General features: G+C 37.4%; 1 protein-coding gene across 2 annotated transcripts in view; it reads left to right on the top strand.

Moving 5' to 3' along the window:
• The window catches only part of hs2st1a (heparan sulfate 2-O-sulfotransferase 1a), an 88,463-nt gene continuing 62,170 nt past the window's right edge, over window positions 1-26,293 (top strand). Inside the window, exons 1-2 of one of the 2 annotated variants that reach the window (XM_030160261.1) lie at window positions 1-183; window positions 340-526. In XM_030160261.1, the coding sequence (XP_030016121.1) occupies window positions 403-526 (124 nt within the window). In that variant the 5' untranslated portion in view covers window positions 1-183; window positions 340-402. Of the gene's footprint in view, window positions 184-339; window positions 527-26,293 lie in introns of those variants that run through there. The other variant, XM_030160262.1, reaches the window with a different exon arrangement.

Here is a 26,293-nt window from a genome sequence, read left to right as displayed (position 1 = left end):
TGGTAGTACCAGTGTGTGTCTGTGGTGCGGAGGTGAGCGCACTGGATGGGACAGGACAGTGGCTGCATGGGGGACAGACAGCCAGAGGGGACGAACCGGTACCGGGGAGCCTGACCCAGAGCCCTGCGGATGGGATCGGACTAAAGACGGACACGAACAGAGCATGAACACGGAGCTGTGGAGGTAACAGGAGTGGACAGTGGGACAGATCCACGCACAGACAGAGGGCCATGCACACACACTCTGCCGCTTTGTAATCACCGTCGTCGCTACTGTGTGTGCGTGTGCGTGCGTGCGTGCGTGCGTGTGTGCGTGTGTGTGTGTGTGTGTGTGTTTCAGCCTCTCCTCCTCCTCCTCCTCCTCTGAGCATGGACTGACCAAACCCCTTCTCTGGATGATTTGATGGGGCTTCTCAGAGTCATGATGCCGCCCAAGTTGCAGCTTCTGGCGCTGCTGGCGTTCGCAGTGGCCATGTTCTTCCTGGAGAACCAGATCCAGAAGCTGGAGGAGTCCCGTGGAAAGCTGGGTAAGTTTGGCACATCCACTCCCACATCCACAGTGTGCGTGTGGGGTCTTTTCTCCACACCAGTGCATCACCATTGTTGTGCATTTGGGTCAATAATGAGGAGGAGTGAGCAGGGGTTCTTTCTGCACACATGCTTCTTCATGTTTTGGCTCAGATGATGGAGATGGAGATGGAGATGTCCTGTTGAACTTTACTAGACTGGAAGAATAAAATATAAGGAGTATTGGTAGAAATTTATGGTTGAAGAAAGAGGTGTGTCTGACTTTTGGAGTTGTTGCTCTGAGAATCTAATCCGAAGCTTCGCCTGTGGCTCTTTTGAGGCCGTGTTTGCATTTTTATGATGTTTTATAGACTCAAATCTTCCAGGTCTGCAACTGGGGCTGTGTCCTGACATAGATGTTACATAAATTCAGCAAATATATAGAGTTTTGTTTCTAGATCAGGGGTCTCAAAGTCATTTTAGTTCAGGGCCCTCATACAGCTCAATGTGATCTCAAGTGGGTCAGACCAGTAAAATACCATCGTAACCAGTAAAATAGTAGTATAATAACTGATAATCATGACAACTTCAAAATTTTCTCTTTGTTTTAGTTTGAATAAAGTAACATTACATTATGAAAATGTGAATAACTTGAACAAATATCAAACATAATTCAGTTTAAAAAACGACATTTAAAAAAAAAGATTCTAAACCCTTTGTTGTTATAGTAGTTGTAGTAGTTGTAGTTTATTCAGTCATGACAACACCAAATATTGTACACAGTATTGACATTTCACGCAAAAGAAAGGAAAAAAAAAAAAAATCACAAAATCAAGAATCATGTGTTGAATAATGTGTTGAATAATGACTGAAAAGGTATAGGCAGAAGCAGACTGCTTATCAAAGCCTGTCCTATATTACAACTTTTTAGGCTACCAACCTCCAAAGAAAAAACAACAGATAATTAATCGCATTTATAAGCTTCAAAAATAGCTTTATAAACCATTTTCTTAAAAACCAAAAAAGAATTACATGTTTTTAAATTTATGTTGGCATCATTCCAAAATTTAACTCCAATAATGAACACACATCTCCTTTTCATACCTTTTTTAGCTTTTTGTACAGTAAATTTGCAAACACCTCTCCTTTCATGCATTAATTATGAGAACCTTAGTTAAGATTTTTTTCTTATGTGTTTTTATTCCTCCATAGGCATGAAAAAAACAATGTGATCAAGGTTTTGTTGTTTTTGTTTTTTTTTTCATGGAGTTACAAAAGTGTCCATGCATTTAATTTTTGAAGTAAAGAAACGTGTTTAAAACCCAATATCAGAAAGTGATATGAAAACAATGAAATAAAATAAAATCTGATGTTTTCTCACATTTTAACATATTCTAATGCTATTTATTACTCTTTTCATGGAGATAATTTGCAAAAAAAAAAATTCTAACAGATAATTGATTTCCACTCAAACATGTTAGTGTAGATCAGGTTTATCTAGAACAGTACAGTTACAGCAATGGTCTGAATGTCAGTGTATTATTATGGGATGGTGCGTAAGTGTCTACTGTGTTGGCTGATATGGAACTAAAACAACAAAACCCATGAATATACAATAGAACAGCTGGAGAAGAACTGTCCACTGGAGTGACCACTGTGCATGAAAGGGTTAATAATGACAATGAGGCCTGTTTGTTTATGGATGATGTTGTACTGATAAATATGCTGTAATTAGTGAAGAAAATGGTTGAATTGTTGAGTCTGTTTTAGGGATGTAACGATATGGAAATTTCATATCATGATTATCGTGACCAAAATTATCACGGTTATCATTATTATCATGGTATTGAAATTGTGCTCAAAATGTTCAAAAAGTACTTATACACACACTGAAATAATTTAATCAAGTTGTATTTTGGAAAATAAATAAATAAATAAAATTGAATAATAGCTACTATGTACTTTCTGTTGGCAGAAACCTTAAAATATTAACATGTAAACAATCAAATATAGAAATGTGCATTAAAAATGTCATCTAATGGCCACTGTTTGACCATTTTCCATATCAAGTTTGAGTTGTTTGAGTTTCTTTTTGATAGATAGATAGATAGATAGATAGATAGATAGATAGATAGATAGATAGATAGATAGATAGATAGATAGATAGATAGATAGATAGATAGATAGATAACCGTGGTTTATCGTTATACCAGTAATCGTTACATCACTAGTCTGTTTGTATGACTGTACTGCCATGATCATATTGTTGTGTGTAATTCAGTTACTGCGTTATGTATTTGTTGTGGTTCGATGCTAAAATTAGGAAAATAATATTGTTTGATTCTTTTATCAAGTTAGTGATAAAAGTGTAAAAGCACTGAGGGGTAGGGTTAAATAAGTTTATACTTCTTCCTACTCCTTTTCGACCATGCAAAATTCAGACTTGTATGTGCTTGAAGATAGATTCTGTCAATTTAAATGTTTTATTTTGTTTTGTTTTATTTTGTTTCTTTGCATGTTCGAAATAAATAAATAAATCAAATCAAATCAAACAACCATGTACAACCTGAAATTTCTTAAGAAAAATGAGTGCAATTTCAATAATATTATGTCTCATTTTATTATTAACACAACTTACAGATCACAGTGGATCTACAAATGAACAAAACATGTAGTAACCACCATAATATTGTTAAAATTGCATTTATTTTTCTTAAGACATTTCAGATTGTTCAAATTTGTTCAGGTTATTGACATTTTTTTGTGAGTAACCTGATAGGATATTTGCAATATAATCATGTGTAATAGCAACAATGGGATATAATCATGTGCAAACCTTAATCCATTTTTGCTTTGGTTCTCCTGTTTTTGTCTGTTTGTGCGTACTATGTGTTTTTGTTTTTCTTTTTGTACGTCTCAGTTCAGTTATGGTATTATGTTATCTGTAAGTTGTTTTTTTTTTTTACCTGCCATTGGGACTCGAGATGGAAATTAGCCATATGGTTATAATCTCTCATATTCACGTGCAAATGTTCATTAATACGAACTGTCCCATTTTTAAAATAAATAAATCTTTTATTCAGAGGATATTCTGGAAAATCTTAATATTTTCACAATGTGATTTTACTTCTTTCACATTAAAGCAAGGAGAAATTTTGGCATTGTCATTATTGATGGGTAATTATGCTATTATTTTACCTGAGATCATATCAGGCTGTATGTGGTCACTGAACTAAAATGAGTTTGACTGCGTAATTTTTGCATTTTGTCAAATTCATCCTACGGACTAAATTGGAGCCTTTGGTGGGCTGGTTTTGGCCCACGGCCTTATGTTTGACACCCCTGTCCTAGAGTGACTATACAGAAAGGCCCGTTTGTAATTACATCTTGCATTATATCCTTAGGAAAATAAAGAGTTTTTCCTCATTTCTAATTAATTTTTTTTCCTTTTTTAATTAAAAAGAAGGCAAATTTCAATGAAGAAAGTAATAAAGCATTAATATATAACCTAGAAAAAGTTTAATAGGACATGTATCTACAGCAAAGTACACAAAGGTCTAAAATGTGAATGTGGTCAACATTATCAAAACCTATGATATGCTTTGACAGAACACATAATAGCAGCTCAACTGGTTTTGTTTCCCATGTTAGACCACGTCCATGTGACAGACCTTTGAGAGACCAAGGCTTTGTTTTGTCCGTCACCTCTTCAGAATCACCCCCGTTTGTATTCACTCTCCTCTGTGTTTATTTGTTCTTCCCTCATAATAATTTCCTGTCTTCATCCACTCCACGTGGACGAATTTGAAGAGACGTCCAAGTAGCACATATTGCTCCCCGGAGTGTCATTTACAACACAGCATAATAAATTATATGGAATAATAGATGCTTTTCTAGGCTGCACAATATATATCGTCTTATTACACACAGTCTAAGCTGCTCTGATTCTTTAATAAGTCACTTAGAACATATCAGTGTAGATTGTCAGGGGCGATTAAACTGTCAAGTCATTTTTAAAGCCAATTTTCTTCTCAGATGTGACAATTTAACACTTAATCACACACTGGCCACTTTATTAGGTACACCTGGTCTACCTTGTAAAGCCATCTGCTTAACACGTGTTACCATTTCTGTAACCAGTAGTTGTTTGAGTTACTGTTGGCTTTCTATCAGTTAAAACCAGTCTCTTCTGGAACTGCCTGTCACTGGATATTCTCTGTTTTTCGACCATTCTGTGTAAAGCATAGAGATGAAGATCAGCAGTTTCAGAAATACTCAGACTATGTCATGTTCAAAGTCACATAAGTCATCTTTTGTCTCCATTTTAAAGCTTGGTTAAAACTTCAGCAGATCATCTTGACCCTGCCCACATACCATTTATTTAGATATTTGCATTAATATGCAGTTATTCAGGTGTACCTAATAAAATGGCCAGTGAGGGTACATGGTTTTTGGTTATGTCACCCAATACATTTACAAGTATTTTTCTTTTTTTTTTGACATTTTATTAAAGAAACGTCCAGAATCTGCCCAAACCTGTATATGGCTCCAAGCAGAGTAAAATTTAAGGACCCCTTTGTGCTGCCAGTACTTTAAATATTCATTCATTCATTTTTTGTACCATTTAATCATCAATAGTGTTACGGGGGGGGGGCTGGAGCCTGTCCCAGCTATGAAATAAAGTCAAACACCCATTCACTCTTACATTCACACCCATTATCAGTATTATTAGTTGTAGCTGCGTCTTATAAGTCTGTAATAACCTTAGACTGACTGTACCTTGTTTTAATGTCTGTTACTCGACTCCAGCTCTGACAGAAGCAACGGAAATGGATTAAACCGGTGGCGCTAGTCATCCAACTGTTAACATAACATTGGTTTTTTGTATGATTTCCACTAGCATAATATATCACAATTAAAATTCAATCTGTCACGGGACTTTTCCAGGGCTCTTTAAGGCATCGGGGAACAGCTGATTGATTAATCGACCCAATGCTCTGCAGATTGATCAATAATGAAAATAGAAGATTTAGCACTGACTTTACTGTCTACACCCAGACTTAATTCATCAACAACAAGGGTGGGCTTTTATCACGGTGCGTTTAATTTATATCACAGCAAAAGCAGCAGAAATTATTTCTGTATTTTGACCTTGCCTGCAAACAGTACTTGCTCAGAATTAACCCTATTTTTTGTGATATTCACTCTTTTCTGTGTTAATTTAATGCATCTGTGCTGCAAGGAAGAACAAAAGGCTAAAAATATTGCTGCAAAGAATGCGATTTGCTACACAATGATGTCAACATGAGCATAATATGAACCAATGCATTGCACAGTACTCATCAGTGATGTCATTTTCACTTATTTCTGGTAATTAGACGTCTGTGTTGACCTGTTTCAATGCTCGACTGACATCTCTATTATTTGTTTAGTTGCACCTGTTGTGGTGACACAACATATACCTTCCATTGTGCTTGCAAGAGTTCACGGTTGACGTTTTCATCAGCCACAATAAAGGAAAACACCTGCACACAAAGCTATAAAAATACACAGTATCTGAAATCTAACAGCAGACACTTTGGCTTGTCAGGACTGATTTCTCATTTCCATTAAATGTTCTTCTTACACCTGGGCTTTTGCTGCTGTAACACAACAAAATGTCTGCTGTAAAGAAAAGTGTCGGGCTCCTACGCTCATCAAAAGATCCAGGAGGAAGTGTTGACCCCTGAGGTACTCTGCACCCACAGGATGTCTGCACCGCTCTGCTGTTCCTTAAAAAGCTCTACGGCAGAGGCACCACTGAGATAATCCTGCAATGTCCCAGATCTGTACTGGGACTGAGCCCCTGATGGGAGCTCGCAATGAGATTTGAATGCAGCTCCGGCCATGTTTCAATCAGAGGGACAAGTTTGGTAAAAGGGGGGGGGGATATTGGCAGCGGGGCGGCGTCCCTCTGAAAGCAGAATAGTTCTAAAAATATTTAAGTAGGAGCGCTGTGAAAACTATGAGCCACCAATCCTCCCATGGGATTCAAGCTCCAGTTTGTCCGCTTCATTTATTTCCCCCTCCTTCCATCTCACCACAATTAAATGGAATCTATGACAATTAAGAAATGATTTAAGAGACTCAGCAATTCCTTAAAACCCCTTAAGACCTAAACAGTCGCCAGCAACTGAAAATATCCTCTGATCTAAGATGTTTAATAACTTCTGAACCACTAATCCTTTCATACACTGAAATAATTCAGGTAAAATGCAGGTTCTAAGCATTTCATCAGCATCTGATGTGTTGTAGACACTTGTTATTTTCTTCAGGTAATGATAAATTACTTGAAAAAGCCATTTCTATTTTGATGTAACACCCTTTGAATTTACTCTAACTCTGTATGAACATCTACATGGTGAGTAATTAAACATCTGATTAAACATCGTCACATCTATAAAAAGCTGCACCCCCACAATGCACACACCAGATCTTTAACATCATTAAATCTATAATGGCTAAAAATAACATCAGTTCTTGTTTTTGTTTTTTTTTTTTAGTTTTGGCTTGTCCCAATTATTTTTTAGTTCTTAGCATTAATACCTTTTTTTGGTGGTTTTGGCAGATGTGTGTGTAACTAACTAAACATAAAACAATTGGTGCCAGGCACAACAAACCCCGCCCCTCGCACGTATTGTAGCTTATTTTGGCATCAATCTAGCTGATGTCATCATATCTTTGTGTGTGCTGATGTCATCATATCTATGCGTGTGCTGATGTCATCATATCTATGCGTGTGCTGATGTCGTCATAGACAGCACAGAAGAAATTCAGCCATTATAAGTAAATAGGGGAAAAAAAGATTTTAAAAATTCATATAAAATTTGAACTTTGACCTACTTTTCAAAAATGTAATCACATCTATTCTGGGTCACTGGCAATCTATAAACCCAATTTGGTATGAATTCAACTTATAGTTTTGCTGCTAGAGTGTTATCAAACAAAGAAACAAACCGAACCAAAACAATACCCTTTATAGACTTTATATTCAGACTCCTGATTAAGTATTTAGTGATAATCTGTTATTCACCATCATACCTCATTTGATCTTTGGGCTCAAACTTCAGGTTAGAAACCACTGCATCAATATTTTGTGTTCTGACAACTTTATTACTACATTTAAAAGACACTCCACTTTAATATGTCTAAATTCTTCTATCTCGGACTGTTTTTACCTTAAAGTGCATGTATTCAGGGTCATCTTTAATGCTGTCAGGATTGTTTTGCTGAAGGCAAAGGTTTCTCTGAAATCTGAGTCAATGCCCAAAAGCAGAATCTGTAACATTACAAGTATTTTGCAGCCAGTCAGTATCTGCTGTTATGCAACCTTTATATTTGGATATGGACACTTGGAACGGTCACTGCACGAATACAATGGCCTCATCCACACTAATAGATTTTGTTTTAATAACACTAATATATTTTGTTTTAATACTCAAAACTTTTATTACATATTGTGTCAGCACCACACTGGCATTTTAACCTCATAAAACACAGACTTTTGCTGATCTTGTTTTTGTTTTGAATCTCACTATTACAGCTACTACAACGACAGTCGACAGTAGAAGTTTTGGCAGTAACACAAGTTGTTTTTACAAGTTTTTCGTATTTCCTAAACTCCATATATTTCTGAGGTGCATTGAACAAGCTTTTTATAAGTTTCAGAGACTTAGTTATGCAAAAATATCACATTCATCCAAGAAGTCCATTTCTGTTGCTGCCAAAATACCACAACTGTAGAGTTTGCAAACTAACACAAGGTCAGCTGGGGTTGTGTGGTAACGTGAATGCATGTTGACACAGGTTTTCATAACTTTTAGACCTCAGTAGTTTTTAAATGAAAAAAAAAACACCACTGTGGATGTGAAATGTTTTCCTCTTTGTCCTTAAAAACTCCAGCAGTAAAGTGCTCTTATCTCTGAAGCCATGTTAGCCAATCACAGCAGTAGTAGTGACCTCTGTTCCATATTCTGACTCCCCTGTTGCTCAGAAACGGTATGCTTTTTAGAAAACATGCGAAAAAGTCATGTTAGAAAGTTTGGTAGCTGTACCATTTTGACTAAAATCTCCTCGTGCACATAGGAAATAACAACAAAAAACCCAGTCCGCATAGAAACACTTCAAAGTTTTGCAAATTTTGCCCCATTTTCAGTGACTTAAAAAGCCAAAATGCGTAGACAAAAGTGTTTGTAGAGATAGCAGAAGTTACACTTTGGAAACAAACAATATTTACATATCCAGATGTTCTTGATTTTCAGTGAAGGAGGTCAAAGTGAAGACATTTTGAATCAAGTCATTGAACTTAACATATCAGTTACAAATTATTATTGACACTGTGATTAACTTTACTCATCATCCAAGGCAGGGGTGTCAATGTCATTGTATTTCAGGGGCCACATGCAACCCAATGTGGCTTCAAGCGAGCCGGACAGGTAAAATAATAGCATAATAACCTATAAATAATGACCACTCCAAATTTGTCTGTTTGTTTTAGTGCAAAAAAAGTGAAGTTACAGTATAAAAATTCTTACATTTCGAAACTATCCTTTCACAAAAGACGTGGATTACCCCAACCACCATGAAATACCTGGAATTTCTACTAAATATATGCAATTTTAACAATATTATGGCTCAGCTTATCATATACACATGTGTATCAATACTTACAGATCACAGTGGATCTACAAAGGTGCAAAACATTTAGTAACAGGCATCTGGAACTGAAAAATATAGCATTAAACTTTATGATCAAAAGAACTTGTCCAGACTCTGTGATACCATTGACTGTTAATGTCTTCTGTGTGATTTTTACACTTTGCAAATTCATCCTGTGAGCCAGATCAGACCCTTTGGAGGGCTGGTTTTGGCCCACAGGCCATGTATTTGACACCCACTCTAAGGGAAATTCACTTGTCCTTTAGCTCATATAAAAGCAGTGAGTACATAATTTACAGCGTAGTCATAGTCATATACAATGCAGAGTATTTTTATTAGGCTATATGTAAAGACTGTTGGAGATCTTTGGTTGAAGTGTGAAAGATGAAGCTGCAATGGAAAGTTTCCAGGCAATATTGTAACTTAATCTTGACAGTTAGGTGTCTAAAATGTTGCTTAATTGAAAAGGTATCCCAGCTGAGTTTTCACATGTTGGAACAATCTGGAGTCCTGAGGGGATAGACGGCTATATTGGCCCGTGACATGGTTTACCGCCTCTGTAAAGGGCTATACTTTACACTCTGAAAATCCAAACTCTCCTGGGCTGCACACACACGCACAAAACAAAAATATACACACTCTAGCGATGCTGAAACAGAACCTGAGAGGCCTTTCCCCCGACTGCCCACCATCACGAGAATCTGTTGACTTGGCAAAAAGCGCTGTGATGGATGACTGGGCTGAGCAGACGTCTGTATACTGGAGCTCTGAATTATGTGCTGCATAGCCAAATAGTTCTGACGGAGGCTCACACACACTGGCACGACGCTGACAGACAGCCACAGGGCCGGTCGCATTACCAGGTACGCCTGCTGTACGTCCATCTGTGCAACAATAAAACCACAACACGAGGACAGGTGGTGTCCGAAGCGGATCTAATGCAGAGAATAAGTTTTATGTGATAATTAGGAGGGAGGAAGCTCATGGAATTGTCTGTCTCTGAGTTGTTATAGTGTACAAAAACAAAAAAAAAAGGAAGACTCAGGCTAAAACAGGCAATATTTTAGTGAATGTCCAAAATGTAACAGTGATGTGTGGTTCGGTGAAGTTTGTGTTGGAGTTTGTGTTGAGCTGGAGGCCAGGTGTCTGTTGGTGTTAACAGACATGACTTCTAGGCTAATGATAGTTAATGTTGCTACTCAGTGGTGTAGTGGTCCCCAGAGAAGTGGTTATACTCTCAACTTTTGGCTTTTTTTTTTTTTTAAGTAGTCCAGAAGAATGCCCTATTTTAGAAACAGTGACATGTAAGACTTCTCTGTTTAGTTTACCCAAAAATCCATCAGTAGTATTTGCTCAGTATTATAAAATTATCATGACTTGATCAGGAGCTGTTTGTAGGTATTACTGGTCACACAAGCAGCTGCATGAATATAAAATGACTCATTCTGAAACCACCTTAAAACTTACCTCAGAATTATGTATTCCATGGAAGTATTTTATCTCGATACGTGCCACTCACTTGAAAGACGTTTATTCTGCCTTTGTCATTCACATTTCCAATAATCGCGCATCTTTCAACGAGACATGCAGTGACCTGTCAGTCAACTGGGGTGGCACTGGGACCTGAGGTGTCCAATCAGGTTCCAGAGTTGGCCAGCGCTAATTAGCAATAGGGCTGTGTATCAGCAAGAATCTGGCGATACGATACAAATCACAATACTAGGATCACGATACGATATATCACGATATATCATGATACTGTTAAAAAGGCAATTTTTTGTTTGTTTCTTTTTTTAAATGATTATTTCCTTGAAGAATTGAATTAAAGCAGAAATCTGCACAAATACTAAACACATTTTTATTTGATCCCAACAGGATCTAATGTTATATCACAAAATGTTCCTGTGTTCAAACTGAAATTCTGTTTTACAGACATTACAGTTTAAGATCCTGTTCAAATGTTCATATTCTATTTGTTCAGAACTAACATCAGAGCAGTATTTTAGTTCAATCCCAATAAAGGAACAAACATTATTGAATAAAAGAGTGTTAAATAATAATAAATAAAATATAAACAAAAACAAGAAAACAAAAATGAACCCTCACAATATCTGCATTTGAATCAATACCTAAAAATATCGATACAGTACTTTTTAATATTGATACAGTATTGTGAAATGAAATATTGCGATATATTGCAGAACCGATATTTTCTTACACCCCTATTTAGCAATATTTTCCTCGGAGACACCCACCCTACTCTGCCTCTGATTGGCTCATCAGTCTTCATGCCTTCAGTTAACCAATCTAATCAGTGAAGACAGCGACTACTAGCCAATTAGAGGCAGAGTAGGGCGGGTCATGGCTTCACCATCCCAGGGGAACAAATGGACGATTTGGCTCCGATACTACTGAATGATGTGCATCTGGGGGATTTAGAAGTGGGTATATTGACGCTGAAAAATAAGCAGGTATCCTCTGTATACTGGCGTATACCCAGGACCACACCAGTGTTACTGCTGTAGATGAGCTCAAAGGAAGCAGTGGAGAACTGGAAAAGGGAGAACTGTTTTTTTTGGCGATTGTCAGTCCAATGGTGGAGAAATGGCTTTGCAGCTACAGAAAGATGCTACAAATATTAGCTTTTTAACTCTTTAAGTATTCCAGAGTAGCAGTGATTAGAGGAAATGCATAACTGTGGATTTTTACAGATCTGTGTTCAGTCCTAAAATGTGGGAAATTAGCTCTGTTGCAGTTGTGTTGAAACATTAAATTAGTGTCATTTCTTGTTAATATTAGTTAATTGGTAAATTTAAAGATCCTTGTGCAGAAATCAGCATAAAACATTGCAGACAGTGCTCTTTTTTAAGGCACATTATGATCCCTTCGCATATTACAAATAAACAAAAAAGAATACATGTGGATTTCCTCTCAAATATTATATGTTAAGTGAAATTAACAGATGAAACAGAGTTACAGGCAAAATAAGCTTAATTTCTCTCCTTGATTTACATTGTGTATGGCATCTTAGAAAAATGGATTTGCACAAAAATGGGACTTGAATTAAATAGGGTTTTTTTAAACCATGATTGATGTTCTTTAATTGTTTTTACACCAGCTTCTACAATCAAGGCTTTGAAAGCTACATAATGAAATTGCAGGTAAAATCAACTGTGTTTTTGTCTTTCTCCATTATATAATATATCTAACTGTCAATACACAATAGTTTTGGTTTTGTTAATTAAACTAAAACTGCTACTAATAAAACAGAAAACACCCATAAATAAAGTGAAAACAACCGGAACACCAAAACGGAAAGAGTAAATAATCTAACTGTCCTGTTCCAAACGTCACCTTCCTGCTCCTCATTTTCACACGTTCATAATTAACTTAATGCATGTAGGAATAGGCCGCAGCGTCTCCTCGCAGCGTGGGTTCCTATCGGTTGACACACAGGTTGAATCATTTCCCCCATTAGATGCCTCCCGCAGGGCAGACAAGCTGTGATTTGCTTCCAAGCTAATCGCTGTCCCAAGGTTTCACTGAGAAGTCTCCTGCATTACAATCATGCCGCGATGCAGCTGTGTGTCCTGCTGTGGGCCTAATCCATTATTCTGACAGTATTTTCTCTCACCGCCTCTGCTGCCGGCTGGGTCAACAGTAACACACACCTGACTGTGCAGGGACGGATGGATGGAAATGAAGTTTCTTTATTAAAGAGCCACAAGCACCATTCAAGGCCACTTCCCTGCGTCAGGGCTGCCATTAGCTGCCGGTCCTCCGTTCAGACGCTCACCTTGAAGATATTTATGTTACTTTATCCTGAAGTCTGAGTCGTAATGTTTCAATGGTTTCTACCTGAATCTGATTAAACAATTTGAGCGATCGAGTTTGTCAATGTGAAGTCAATTCAGACACATTTTCAACACAGTGGGAGAAAAGATTAGCTTTTTCAGAGCAAAGTGGTTGAAAAGAAGTAAGAGTGTAAAGCATCTTCTATTGAATCATATGAACAGTAGTAAAAAAGAAAGTGAAAATATAAGTGTTTTTATTAGAACTTTAATTAATTTGTCTTAATCCATAAAGACCCAAACAGCCACTGGCGACCAAGAGCATCTACAGATCTAAACTGTTTAATACCTGTTGGTCCACTAATCCTATTAAAAATGTAAATAATTGATGTAAAATACAGTTTGTCATCTTTTCACAGTCAACAGATATGACCCATTTGGACGTTCAGAGGCTCCGTAGTGAATGTGGAAACACTGTCATCTTCTACAACATTGATTCAGCAGTAAAACCCATGGAGTTGGATCAATGACAATGGACGGACACACTGGGGTTATGTTCAGTTAATGAGAGATTTGCTGAAAAGGTCACTTGTTCACCAGTTTTCTCTGTTTTTGGTATAATGACCATTGAGTTTTTATGACCATCTAAATTACATATAGGAAATTAAATAGGAAAATACATGATTTACAGTGTAAAATGGAAAATATAGAGGATAATGTTTTAATAAATGGTGATAAATCACTCAAGAAAGAATAAACAGAGAAAAAAAAAATCATTTGGGAACTGCCACAAATGTAGTACTGGGTCTTTATGGGTTAATTCCAACCATTACTCAGAAAAACACAAAATTTCCAATGACTAGTTTTTTAATGCAAACACTGAAAATGCCACATATAAGTGATTTAAGAGGATTCGTAGCAGTTCAATATTATCTTAAACACTTGGGGGCAATGGGGCAAGAGATGCAGCCTTGTACTGTGTTATTTATGCTAATTATACAAAACTCAGAAACAATGGGAAATACACATCCAAAAATAATGTTTTTCAAAATTTCTGATGACTTGTTTTCAATTGCAAACAGCTTAAAGATAATCCATTTAATGCTTTGTTTGATCATCTTCATTTTATTGAGTAAATGTACATCCATTCATGACATTTAGGCTGCAACAACTTCATAAAAAGCTGGGACAGAGGTCAAGTCTTTGTGGCAACTTCCAAATGTTTATTTATATTCACCTTTCCTTATTGATTTATCACCATTTAGCATAGTATCCTCTGAGTGCAATTCTCAAAAGCAGGAGTTTTCCTATATTTAATTTACTGAAAATGTTGATGTTCATAAAAGCTGAGAGTAAATTCAGTGCTTGTTATATCAGACAGAAAACTACAGAATATTTTTTTTTACTTTTTCGGTGAAATGTGTCATTAACTGAACACAAAAACAGGCATCTACATCCACTGTCATTAATCAAACTCCATGGGTTTTACTGGTGAATCAGTGTTGCAGATGTTGACGGTGTTTGCACGTTCACTACGGAGCCTCTGAACGTCCAAATGGGTCAAATGTGATGACGATGAAAAGCTGAGAAACTGCATTTTAACACGTATTGATAGGATTATTGGTTCAGAGCATTTTAGATCAGCTTTTGGTCACCGGTGACTGTTTAGGTCTGCACTGAATCAAGAATCCATCATTTATTTAGAGCTGATATAACCACATAGACGCAGGATTTCTACATCAAACCTTCAAATTCATCAATACCTAGTTACATTCACAGATATTTTAACTGTATCAAGAATCGCTGTCCACCTCTGTAATGGTCTGTAATGGATTTTGGGTCATCACAGAAGGAAATTCAACATAAATATCCAATAAATGTCCCAATAAAACAGATTTTGATCAGATTTCATCAAGTGAATTGAAGCTGTCATCTTACTGATCAAGTTATTTGACAGGTGATTGACAGCCGTAATGACCAGTCGTCGTCAGATGCAGGGGAGGAAGCTAATCAGGCAGCTGTCACATCTAAAGCAGAACACCAACGTCAAGGCTTCTATAGCTCTGACATTTTTCTAAGCGTTGCAAATGGACTTGTCGTTTGATACCAGATTTCATTACCTACGGAGTAAATCTCAGTGTCAGTGCTCGTTGCTAACACAAACGGCTTTTATACGTCTCTATGAATTGAATTATTTTGTTATTCTTTTAGGTTTTGAAACTGCTTTGTGTGGAAAATGACAGGCAGCTGAACTATAAAGCTAATGAACTGAAAAAGACATCTTAAGTCAAACCACAGTGTAGTTTTTTTTATGTCAAATGGCAGCTTTGAGTGGAAGAAAATGGAGAGTAACTGAAAAAAACTGAAGATTTCTATTGTTGTTACCTCCGCCAAGGAGGTTATGTTTTTGCCAGGGTTTGTTTGTTTGTCTGTCTGTTTGTTTGTTTGTCTGTCCGTTAGTGTGCAACATAAGGAAGAAATGATTAAATTTTGGTGGTGATCGGGGGTGGGGGGGCCCACGGGGGGGGGGGCGCAGACCAGAAAATTTCATCAAAATCTGTCCATAACTTTTTGAGTTATGTTGCACACTAACGGACAGACAAACAAACAGACAGACAGACAAACAAACCCTGGCAAAAACATAACCTCTTTGGCGTGGGGGGGCCCACGGGGGGGGCCACTGATCAGCCTTGGCAGAGGTCTGTGCTCTCCGAGTGCTTCTAGTTTGTAATGTAGCTGTTAAAATGGATGTCCATGTTGAAAAAAGTATGGTATGTTATCAGTATTGACGATTTTTTGAGGATTTTTGAAGTGGTACCATCCTGATCATGTCTGCTACACCTTCTTTGTTGGACTGCCTGTACCTTTGATAACCACAAAAAAATTCCACCATGATTATTTCCATTTATAGTTGCATCAATTTTTAGCCATGATCTTGTATTGATGATGGAGAATCGGACTGCTGTGTAAACTCTACTCCATGGGTGTCAAACTCATTTACGTTCAGGGGCCAAATTCAGCTAAATTTGGTCTGAAGTGGGCCGGACCAGTAAAATAATAACATAACTAGAAGCACTCGGAGAGCACAGACCTCCGCCAAGGCTGATCAGTGGCCCCCCCCGTGGGCCCCCCCACCCCCGATCACCACCAAAATTTAATCATTTCTTCCTTATCCCATTTCCAACAAACCCTGAAAATTTCATCCAAATCTGTCCATAACTTTTTGAGTTATGTTGCACACTAACGGACAGACAAACAAACAGACAGACAAACAAACCCTGGCAAAAACATAACCTCCTTGGCAGAGGTAATTATATATAAATAATGTCAACTCCAAACTTTCCTTACATGATGAAAAAGTTTACATCTACAAACTGCCCTTTAAAACAATGTGAACATGAACAACCTAAAATTTGTTGAGAAAAATAAGTGCAATTTTAACAATATTCTGCCTCAGTTTATCATTGACGCCATGTTCATTACAAGTTACAGATCACAGGGGATCTACAAATACACTAAATATTCAGTAACAGGCAGAATATAATTAAAATTACGCTTACATTTCTTAAGACATTTCAGATTTTTCATATTTGTTCAAGATATTTACGTTTTCTGTGAAATTATAGTTTATTTTAGTGTAAATACAGGAAAATTACATGAAAATATTTACATTTACAAAAAGAAAAATTGTAGTTTTAAGAAGTTATAGGTTATTATGATAATATTTTTCCCAGTCTGTATGCGGAACCTAAACCAAAATTTTCAGTGATCATCTTAAGTGTAATTTTTGCATTTCACAAATTTATCCTGCAGGCCGGATTGGAGCCTTTGGTGGGCTGCATTTGGCCCCCAGGCCGCATGTTTGACACCCCTGCTCTATTCCATCACATCCCAAAGAGTCGCAATGTGGTTCAGGTCTGGACTCTGTGTGGTCCGATTCATGTGTTGAATTCTGTCTCCTGCTCCTGAACCATTCTTTCATAATCTGATCTTGATGAATCCTGGTCTTGTCATGTTGGAATATGCAGGTGTCATCAGCAAAGAATAACTCCACTGATATTCACACCTGGTCACTCAGTATGTTCATTTTTGGACACATAACATTGCTGAATCTAGACCTGTCCAACTGAACCAACCCCAGATCATGACACTGCCCCCACAGACTTGTACTGTAGGTACTAGGCATGATGGGTAATCAACTCATCTGTCACTCTGGAACAGGGTCAATCTGGACTCATCAGACCACATGACCTTCTTCCATTGAAACACAGTCTAATCTTTATTCTGTCAGTCAAACCGATGGTTGTTTAAGAAATGAGAAGCTACTCACATCATCAGTTAGAGTTGAAACATACTAATCACTGCAGTAATTATATCCCCGAAATGGAGTTTTGGGGTTATAATGGTTTTACCTCGACTGCCGCTGCCAAACGCTAACTGAGGCAGGTTTAGTTGGATGTCTTCTCCCTTGATAACCAACATAGGGGACCCCTAGTGGAAGAACCTGATCGATTTCAGCTTCTCTATGAGTATTCTGAGTCATCCAGATGGGGGCACTTTAGTTGAAAGTCAGTTTTTTGGACATAAATCATGCAATAATAGGCCAATTGAGATAAAATTTGGTTCATATTGATTGTCTTACTAATGTCCATTTTCTCGCTACCATCCAGAGTTTATATGGTGTCATTTTCATTCACTTGGTGGAGTTTTGTGGGGAAAAAATGGTTCTCTGACCATTATTCTGCCACTATCAGGTCTGTGTAGCTCAAATTGAGTTCATATCGATTGTCTAACAATTATCGTGGATAGATTTATACATAGCAGAGGATTGGGGGGATTTTGTGGATATACGCCTCATTATCAAATAGAATGATCTGAAATATTTGCTTAGTTACATCCAGGCTGACAACTTTTTTTAGTCATTCTGTGCATTTTAGGAGTTTTAATAATTCAGTTAAACTATTGAAGTGAATGACATTTATCACATTGAAACAGTATGATAACCAGGTTTGATGATACTTTATCTGACAAAATACCTTATAGTTACAGTGAATGCACATTTATTGATTATGCTATTAGGTCACACCTGCAGTTCAGAGAGAGAGCCAAATTTTTGGGAGGTCTTGAAGAAAAGAAAAAAAGAGAGTGTGGCAAACCCTGTAATAGATTTGTTTTCCACAATAATAAGATACTATTTCTCCATTTTATAAAAAAAAAACATATAGTGTCATAATGACACACCTGCATTTATAAGTGATAGAACTTCACAGAACATTTGATATAAAGTGATATTTTCCGTAAAGACCTTCATCAGAGTTTTGTTGAGCGCAGGAGATGGCTCCGTCATAATTCTCTATTCAGTAAAAACCCAGGCCTTTCACATCCTGGTATCTATTCTCCAAAATCTAGCTCTAAAAAGAATCACGTAAACACAGCAGCTCCAGTGTTTTGGCTTCACTTTTCCATTCCATCACAAAATGGCGTCTTCTTTTTCTCTAACTTGACACTCAGACTATTTAGCAGATTGATTATTTTATCAATCTGGCATCTTAACATCTGACAAATAACATGACTCCGGTGAAAACTTGTGATATTAATGCAACCAGCGAATGGTGAAACATGGAAAATATTTTTGGAAAAATGGATAAAAGCCTCATCCAGAGTCAGTACTGGCTCTGAAACAACACTTTTCCTCTGACTCCTGCCTTTTCTGGCTAAAGGCATATTCATTACACAGTTGAGTGCATCATTATTTGTGAAACATCTGTCTTCACTACCTGCTTTTATAGACACTGGACTTTTTTCCCCTGAGGAGATGATTCCTAGATATGCAGAAAAGCTGAGTTTTTTGTCTTGGTTGCACAGTTTTTATGCAGCTCCTGTATTGTGTTGAGTATTTGGGACCAGTCTGACAATAGGTGGAAGGTTCATTTCAGGGAGGCGTCGTGGTACATTGAGAGAGCTGCACAAATAGAAACGTAGGTAGCTTATAAAACTGTCACCTCGTGGCCTTTGTAATGGGAGAAAATGACCTCTTCACCTCTTTGCCCTGCAGGTCCTGGGAGGATTTTGTGTCATCCAGCATGACAGATACTCAGGGTTGTTTTTTTCTAGTCTTTTTCTCCCTGATTCGTAGCGTTTTATCTGCTGGCCCTCATTCAGCCTGATTAAAGGAATTCAATTTCCATCTGTTACATGGTGATATTTAGTTCCAGACACAGGCGGCTCTGTGATGAGTTCTGAGAGGGAGAAGAGATGCTGTTGAATGCACAAGATGGAAGGGATGCATGCACTCATTGTCCAAGTGTTTGCAGAGCTGACGCAAGACTTGAAGCATTCATTTGTCGTCGCAGCAGCTTCTCCCGGGCTTGTGTTTGAATTGTGTTAGACTTTGATTGTCATGCCAAGCACTCGCAACCACAAGCCCACCCTCACGCTTCGCCCCGGGAGCTGGTCATGAATCGACTCTTTAAAGTCTGCGCAAAGGAAATACAGACATTTGTCTCTAAATACATTAGAGAATTAGTGTGAAGACTATGAACTTCCTGCCTGAAGAACATTTCATCTTCAGAAATCATGGCTCTAAATGACCACAAGCTACTTTCGCAATGGCATCTACTACTGTATTTTTTATAGTTTTGAGAGAGCCTCATAATACTGACCTCAGGCAAGAACCTCTCATGCAAACAGATTTGTTCTTAAATGCCACATATAAGTGATCTAAGAGGATTTGTAGCAGTTTAATATGATATTTAATAATTAAAATGGGGCAAGAGTTGCAGCCTTATTACACACTATGAAGAAAAATGAGAAAATCCACAGAAAAACAGTGTTTGACTAGTTTTTCCACACAGCATAAAGTTAATATAGTTAATGTTTTTTCCAACCAGCTTAATTTTATTTGGAAATGTACATCCATTCCTAATATTTAGGCTGCAACAATTTCATAAAAAGCCGCCACAGAGGTAATTTTGGGATTAGTAGTAATGAGTTAACCACTAACTATTTTTTTTGACAACTTTCAAATTAACTTTACATTTACACCTTTCTTTAGTAATTTATCACCATTTGTAAACATATTATCCCCTGTATTTTTCATTTCTCAATGAAAATCAAATATTTTCCTATATTTAATTCACTGAAAAGTAGATTTTCATAAAAGTTCAGAGTGAATTGAATGGGAAAACTAACTTTATCTGCAAAATATGTTATTAACTGAACATAAAAAGATGAGTCCAGCTACATTAGTTTTAAATGATAATAATAATAATGGATTCAATTTCTATAGGCTCTATAGCGCTTTTCAAGGTACCCAAAGTGCTTTACATTATTGATCCATTATTCATTCACTGTCACATTCATACTCTGGTGGTGGTAAACTACGTTTGTATCCACAGTTGCCCTGGGGCAGACTGACGGAAGTGTGGCTGACAATTCACACTGAACAGCCCCTCTGACCACTACCGTACATTCATACACCAGTGTGAGTGACACTGGAGGCAAGGTGGGTGAAGTGTCTTGCCCAAGGACACAACAGCACATGACAAGGACAGAGCAGGATTTGAACCGCCAACCCTTCCGTTATTGGATGAGAAAATGATGGTATTAACATGTTCACTACAGAGCCTGTGAAAGTCCAAATGGGTCATGTCTAATGGTGCTGAAAGGCAGAGAAACTGTCATTTACATGAATTATTTACATTTATTGATAGATTTAGTGGATCAAAAGTTATTAAACATTTTGGATCAGTAGATGCTTTTAGTTGGTGGTGACTGTTTAGGTCTTTGAGGGTTAAAAATTTCATGGAATCTGAAACACTCTGTACTTTAATGCCACTGAATCAAGAACAATCATTCTTCTAGGGCTGATAGAACCACATAGGCTCAGGAGTTCTGTTGCAAAGCCTTCAAGTTTATCAATACCTCGTTATATCCACATGTATTTGAACTGTGTTGAGAATTGCTGTTGACTTTTGAACTGGAGCGTCACTCAACAGAAATGTTGAATTTGGGCCACCAGAGGGAAATGAATTTCAACACACACCAATAAAGATCTGACGAAGATGATTCACATTGAAGCTGCAGCACAGCTAGCATTTATTATGTTTACACAGTCCTGTCAACAGTTTCCTGAAGTTAAAAGCATTTGCTCAGTCTGATATGAGAGACTCTTGCAAGCAAATTGGAAAAAAAAAAAAACCAAAAACCACAAGCTAAAGTTAAGATAAGAATGTTCTTGCATGAGGACCATTCTTAAAACGTCACTTTCTCAAAGGCACATTATCTGCAATTTATTGGGAGCTTTTTATCCATCCTCCATCCTGTCACAGACGAGCCTCTGAGCCGTATTTGAAATGTAAGTTTATTTATGATCTAAGAGCCTACCTGGTTTCCTTTTACTCCAACGCATTAGTCAAATGTGTAACAGAGCCATCAGAACGCCTCATCTGTGACTCACTCACAGCGACACAACACCAAACGGTGGCTTCCTTTCAGGCTAATTGGTGACACACCGGCAGCTCTCAACTAGACCGAGCCTCTTTATTTCCATACATCCGTGTCCAAACCTCGGCCGCTCTCAAGTGCAACCCCCATCCCTTCTTCACTTCATCTTTAACCGCACTCAGATTCCCTTTGAACTCTCCCTGACACCCCTCATACCTGTTTTTAGCTTCCCTGAGGGGTATAATGGGTGTATGAGTCATTTGCTTTCACTCTACACATGGGCATCTGCCGCTGTAAGCAGCCAGCAGCGTCTACCGCCTGGACCTGCTCAGTCACTCTCTGAAACATGCCATTTGAGCGGCTAATGGAGGAGAGACAGGAGATGGGTGTAGGTGTGGGGGATGGATTTGTTGTGGGAGTTGGGGAGGCGCTGTGTTAATGGTCATACTGGGCTTCTGCTGCATTGTTAGGAGCAGACTTTGATTGGGCTGAGGATTTATGGCCCCTGGCGCGTACTTCGTCTGACAGAAAGTGTGTTCCTGCAAAGTGGGACGTGGTAGCAACCGGAGCCAGAGTGGCATTCGCTGCTGCTGCTGTAGCAGGATGACAGACAGGCTAATCGGTGTGTTATGGACGGTTTCACACCCTGGATGTAATTGGAGGCCGTTCTAGGAGATCAGGCCGCTCCAATACCACCCATCACTACGCTCAGCTCTTGCCCGCTCATACAGACACACGTTTTTCCTCTTTCTGTCTCCATCTGTTCTTACTGCACTCCTGAGCAGAAGTGTCAGTTTACTCAACTCCAAGAAAAGAGCGTCAAATATCATGTGGCACCAAAATGCTGCAGACGTCCTTGTGTTGACTGCAGCGGTGTAAACTACAGGGGTCGTACGAGGGCTTGAAATCCTTGAAAATGCTTGAATTTCAATGTTGTGTTTTCAAGGTCTGAAAAGTGCTTGAATTTTAGCTTAAGTGCTGAAAGTGCTTGCAATTATAACCAAAGCTAGTTACAGAGAGGTGATAGATTTTGAAAAATAAAACTTTATGTCAAAAAAGAAAATTACTGGGTGCTGTCAGGTCAACTCCAGGTACATTTTTATCTTAATCTTTTGCTCTGTGTGAATGTGCCTGAAGAACGCCAAATGGCTTCCCCTTTTTTGGATAAAACTTTGTGTTCTCCTTTAATTTGTTTTTTTATGACTTGAACTTTATTAACTTTCTCTTTTTTAAAATAAAAAAGGAGAAAATAATTTAAAAATAAACAAAAAATTAGGCTATACATGATATACATTTCCACACCTTAAGCCTGTTGTCAATGCAAGTACACTGAAGGCATGTGGACAATCTCAAACAAGACAAAACATAAAATAATACAGACAATGCCAGCAATACACATATACATGGTTACAGCAGTCATTACTTATCACTAAGTCCAGTTCCATTTCTTGATTTGGAAACGTCATGGTCATTCATTGTTCTCCTTTAATTTCTAAACTTTTTGCTATGATGAAACATAATTTTAGATGTTTATAGCATAATACACTGTACATCATTTTGATAAAAACTGAAAAAAAAAAAAAATCATGAGTATATGAATTCTTGTAGATATGTATTTTACCCCAGCAATAAGGTGCTGTGCTGGAAAAATTTGAAAATGACCCTTAAAAGTACTTGAAAAGTGCTTGAATTTGACCTTAAAAAATGTGTATGAACCCTAAAAGTAATTAGATACATTTACTAAGGTACCCTCAAAGGTATCCTTAAAGACCTAAACAAAAGCAACCACTAATCTAGAACATTTAATAACCTTTAAGTTTGTAGCACTAATCATTACATTGAAATAATTCAGGTAAAATGCAGTTTTTCAGCTTTTCAGCAGCATCTGACATGTAGTACGGGCTGGTTTTTATATTCAGTTAATGATACATTGTGCTACAAAAGTTTTTTTTTTTACGGGCTGATTTTTATATTCAATGGTTAACTCATAGCTATTGGTCCTAAAATGACCTCTGTCCCAGCTTTTTGTGGAATTTGTTGTAGCCTAAATGTTAGGTATGGATATGCATCTACACATAAAATCAATTGATCAGACAAAACATTAAATATATTATCTTCAGTCTTTAAGGGTTAAGTACAAATTTAAGGTTCTTTTACTCACCTACATGTATTTACTAGTTACTTTAAGGGGCAACATTTTACACAATAGATAATGTAACAGGTTTGTGAAGTTATAATATGCACCATTTCTGCGTCAAAATATCTAAGAACGATTAGGTCTATGTTAGATATATTGTTGACTTTTGTACTTGCATATCACATGTGATCAACAGTATTCAAATGGAGATTAATGTGTAATTTATTCAGTCTGATGGCACATTTAATTTGTTAATCTGTCAGTGGTGTCACATCACCTTCTCACGGACCATTACATCAACTATCATTCCTTGCAGCTGTTTTATTACAGTTTCCTGATCACTGATCAACTGCAACATTATGTCTGAATTTGACAGATGAAGTGTTTATCATCCTGTTACAATGACACCTTTCAGTGGGCGTGATATATTAGGCAGCAAGTGGAAGTACACTCACAGTCAATGAAAACTTTGACACCATATTTTTCGACATAATTTTTATTTTGAAACCCTAAACTGGAATTTTTTTTTACATGAATCATTTGTTTAGGATATTGGCATACAGAAACAAAAATCTAAAGTTTCAAGAATAATTTCAAAACAAAAAACTTAAAAGAAAATGGCACCTACCAAACACAATTTCAGAACAGTAGCGGTCCTGGTTGGGAGTTGTCACTCTCTCTCGCCCTGGACGCGGTCTATCAACAACAGAGCCTGTGGTGTTGTGGCGTTCAACCAGGTTTGTGATTGTGGGTTGGGAACAGCCCATACATAGGCCTGGCTATATCACTGGAGCTCAAACTGGCCTCCACCATACCCAGTGCCCGGAGACGTTGTTCACGTGATAGACGCGGCATGATGCCGTTCACTGGACTAACAATGGTGGCCTTTTTTGGGCCTTTATATAGGCCTTCAAAACCAATCCTCAAATTGTGCAGATACCCACTGGGTATTGCTCAATGTGTATTTGGTCCACTTTTGCAAAGAGACCAACCCATGTGCAATGAACCGTGACAACATGACAACTCATCATTATCTCAACTACCCGAGCACTAAGTCATCAATAAATCCACAATGAATAATTACAACCCCCCTACAAGTAGAAATATGCAGACATTTCTACCTCAAAGTTTCTATTGACTGTCAGTATAGTTCTTGGAAGTTGATGTGTTGGAAGCACCAAAATGGTGTGTGTAAGGTTCTGAGTGATTCCATGGTTTGGATTAGTTCGTCCTGCAAACTCTTCAGATGCTCAAAAGCCTGTGATCAGGTTGTCCAGGTCATTTTTGGTAGGTACGATCCACTGCAGACCAGGAACATCCAACAAGACCAGCAATTCTGGAGATGTCCTGACCTGGGAGTCACCATCACAATCTGGCCTTTGCCCATTCTGCTGCTTCTAACGCCGTGTTCAAGGGCTGAAAGATGCCATTGTAATAACATAACGTGCTGCAAACATTTAGTACCCCTCAGCCAAATATAGTGTAAGATTGTGTTGAAAGTTACTGCACTATAATTTAGATTGGATTGTCTTTGTGTAAAACTTATGACAAATTATACCTATTTTAACCCTTTTATGCATAGTGGTCACTCCAGTGGACAGCTGTTCAGAAGTGTTCTCTTGTATATTCATGGATTTTGTTGTTTTAGTTCCATATCAGCCAACACAGTGGATGCTTATGCATCATCCCATACACTGTAATTCATACCATTACTGTAACTTTGCTGTTTTTGATAAACCTGATCTGCAGTAAGATGTTTGACAGTAAAGAAAAACTGCTAATTGTTATTAGACTGTAATTAACAGGGTTTTTTGCATATTATCTCCATGCAGGTATGTTAAAATGTGAGAAAACATCAGATTAGCAGCATTAAAAATGTTTTTATTTCATAGTTTTCAGACAGTATATCAGTAAATACATGTTTCTTTGGTTCTAAAACTAAACGCATGGTGTCCAGCTGAGTGGACATTTTTGTAACTCCATAAAAAATAAGCTAAAAAAAAAAATCAATAGAATTGTTATTTTAATGCCTAAAGAGGGATAAAAACACTCAGGAAAAAAATCTTGATTAAGGTTCTCATAATTCATGCATGAAAGGGTTGAAGTACTCAGATATTATAACTGCACAAGGCTGTTTCAAGGAAATATATCAACCCAACAAAAGGGTCATGTCTCCATGTGACCTTGAAAAATTGGTCAAGGGGACCTATTTTCAATAATGCTCCATGCCAAGATGCATCCACAATATAAATTTGGTGCAGACATCTCAATGCCTTCTTCAGATAATGCGATTACGTCGTTGAATGGATGGACAGACAGACCGACGACAAAATGATTACAATAACCCTCTGGCTAGAACTGAAAAAAAACTATGCATTATGACCACTTCATCTGTTATTGATCATAATGCTATGGCTCATCAGTGTGTATCACTAAGTGTAACGTAACTGGAAAAATGAAAAAAGAAAAAACCTTTACAGCTGAACATAAATTTAATTAAGGCTGAATGATTTTTTTTTTTTTTAAAGTGCTTATCTTTAACTAAATGTGAATTATTTTGCCTTAAAGTGTACAGCATGTCTGAGTTTCTGGATTTTATACGGCATCATCCTAGAAAAAAAAAATCTGTGGTAAAAGTAGATTGAAAACAAAGAAAACTGTCAAACAGTACAATAATGTTGCAAAGACCAGACATTATATTTCAATCTAAATGTCAT

This window comes from Sphaeramia orbicularis, chromosome 17 (assembly GCF_902148855.1).
Source record: "Sphaeramia orbicularis chromosome 17, fSphaOr1.1, whole genome shotgun sequence".
NCBI classification, from domain to species: domain Eukaryota; kingdom Metazoa; phylum Chordata; class Actinopteri; order Kurtiformes; family Apogonidae; genus Sphaeramia; species Sphaeramia orbicularis.
The sequence above is the reverse complement of the archived record's forward strand: the minus strand, read 5'-3'. Positions and strand labels throughout refer to the sequence as shown.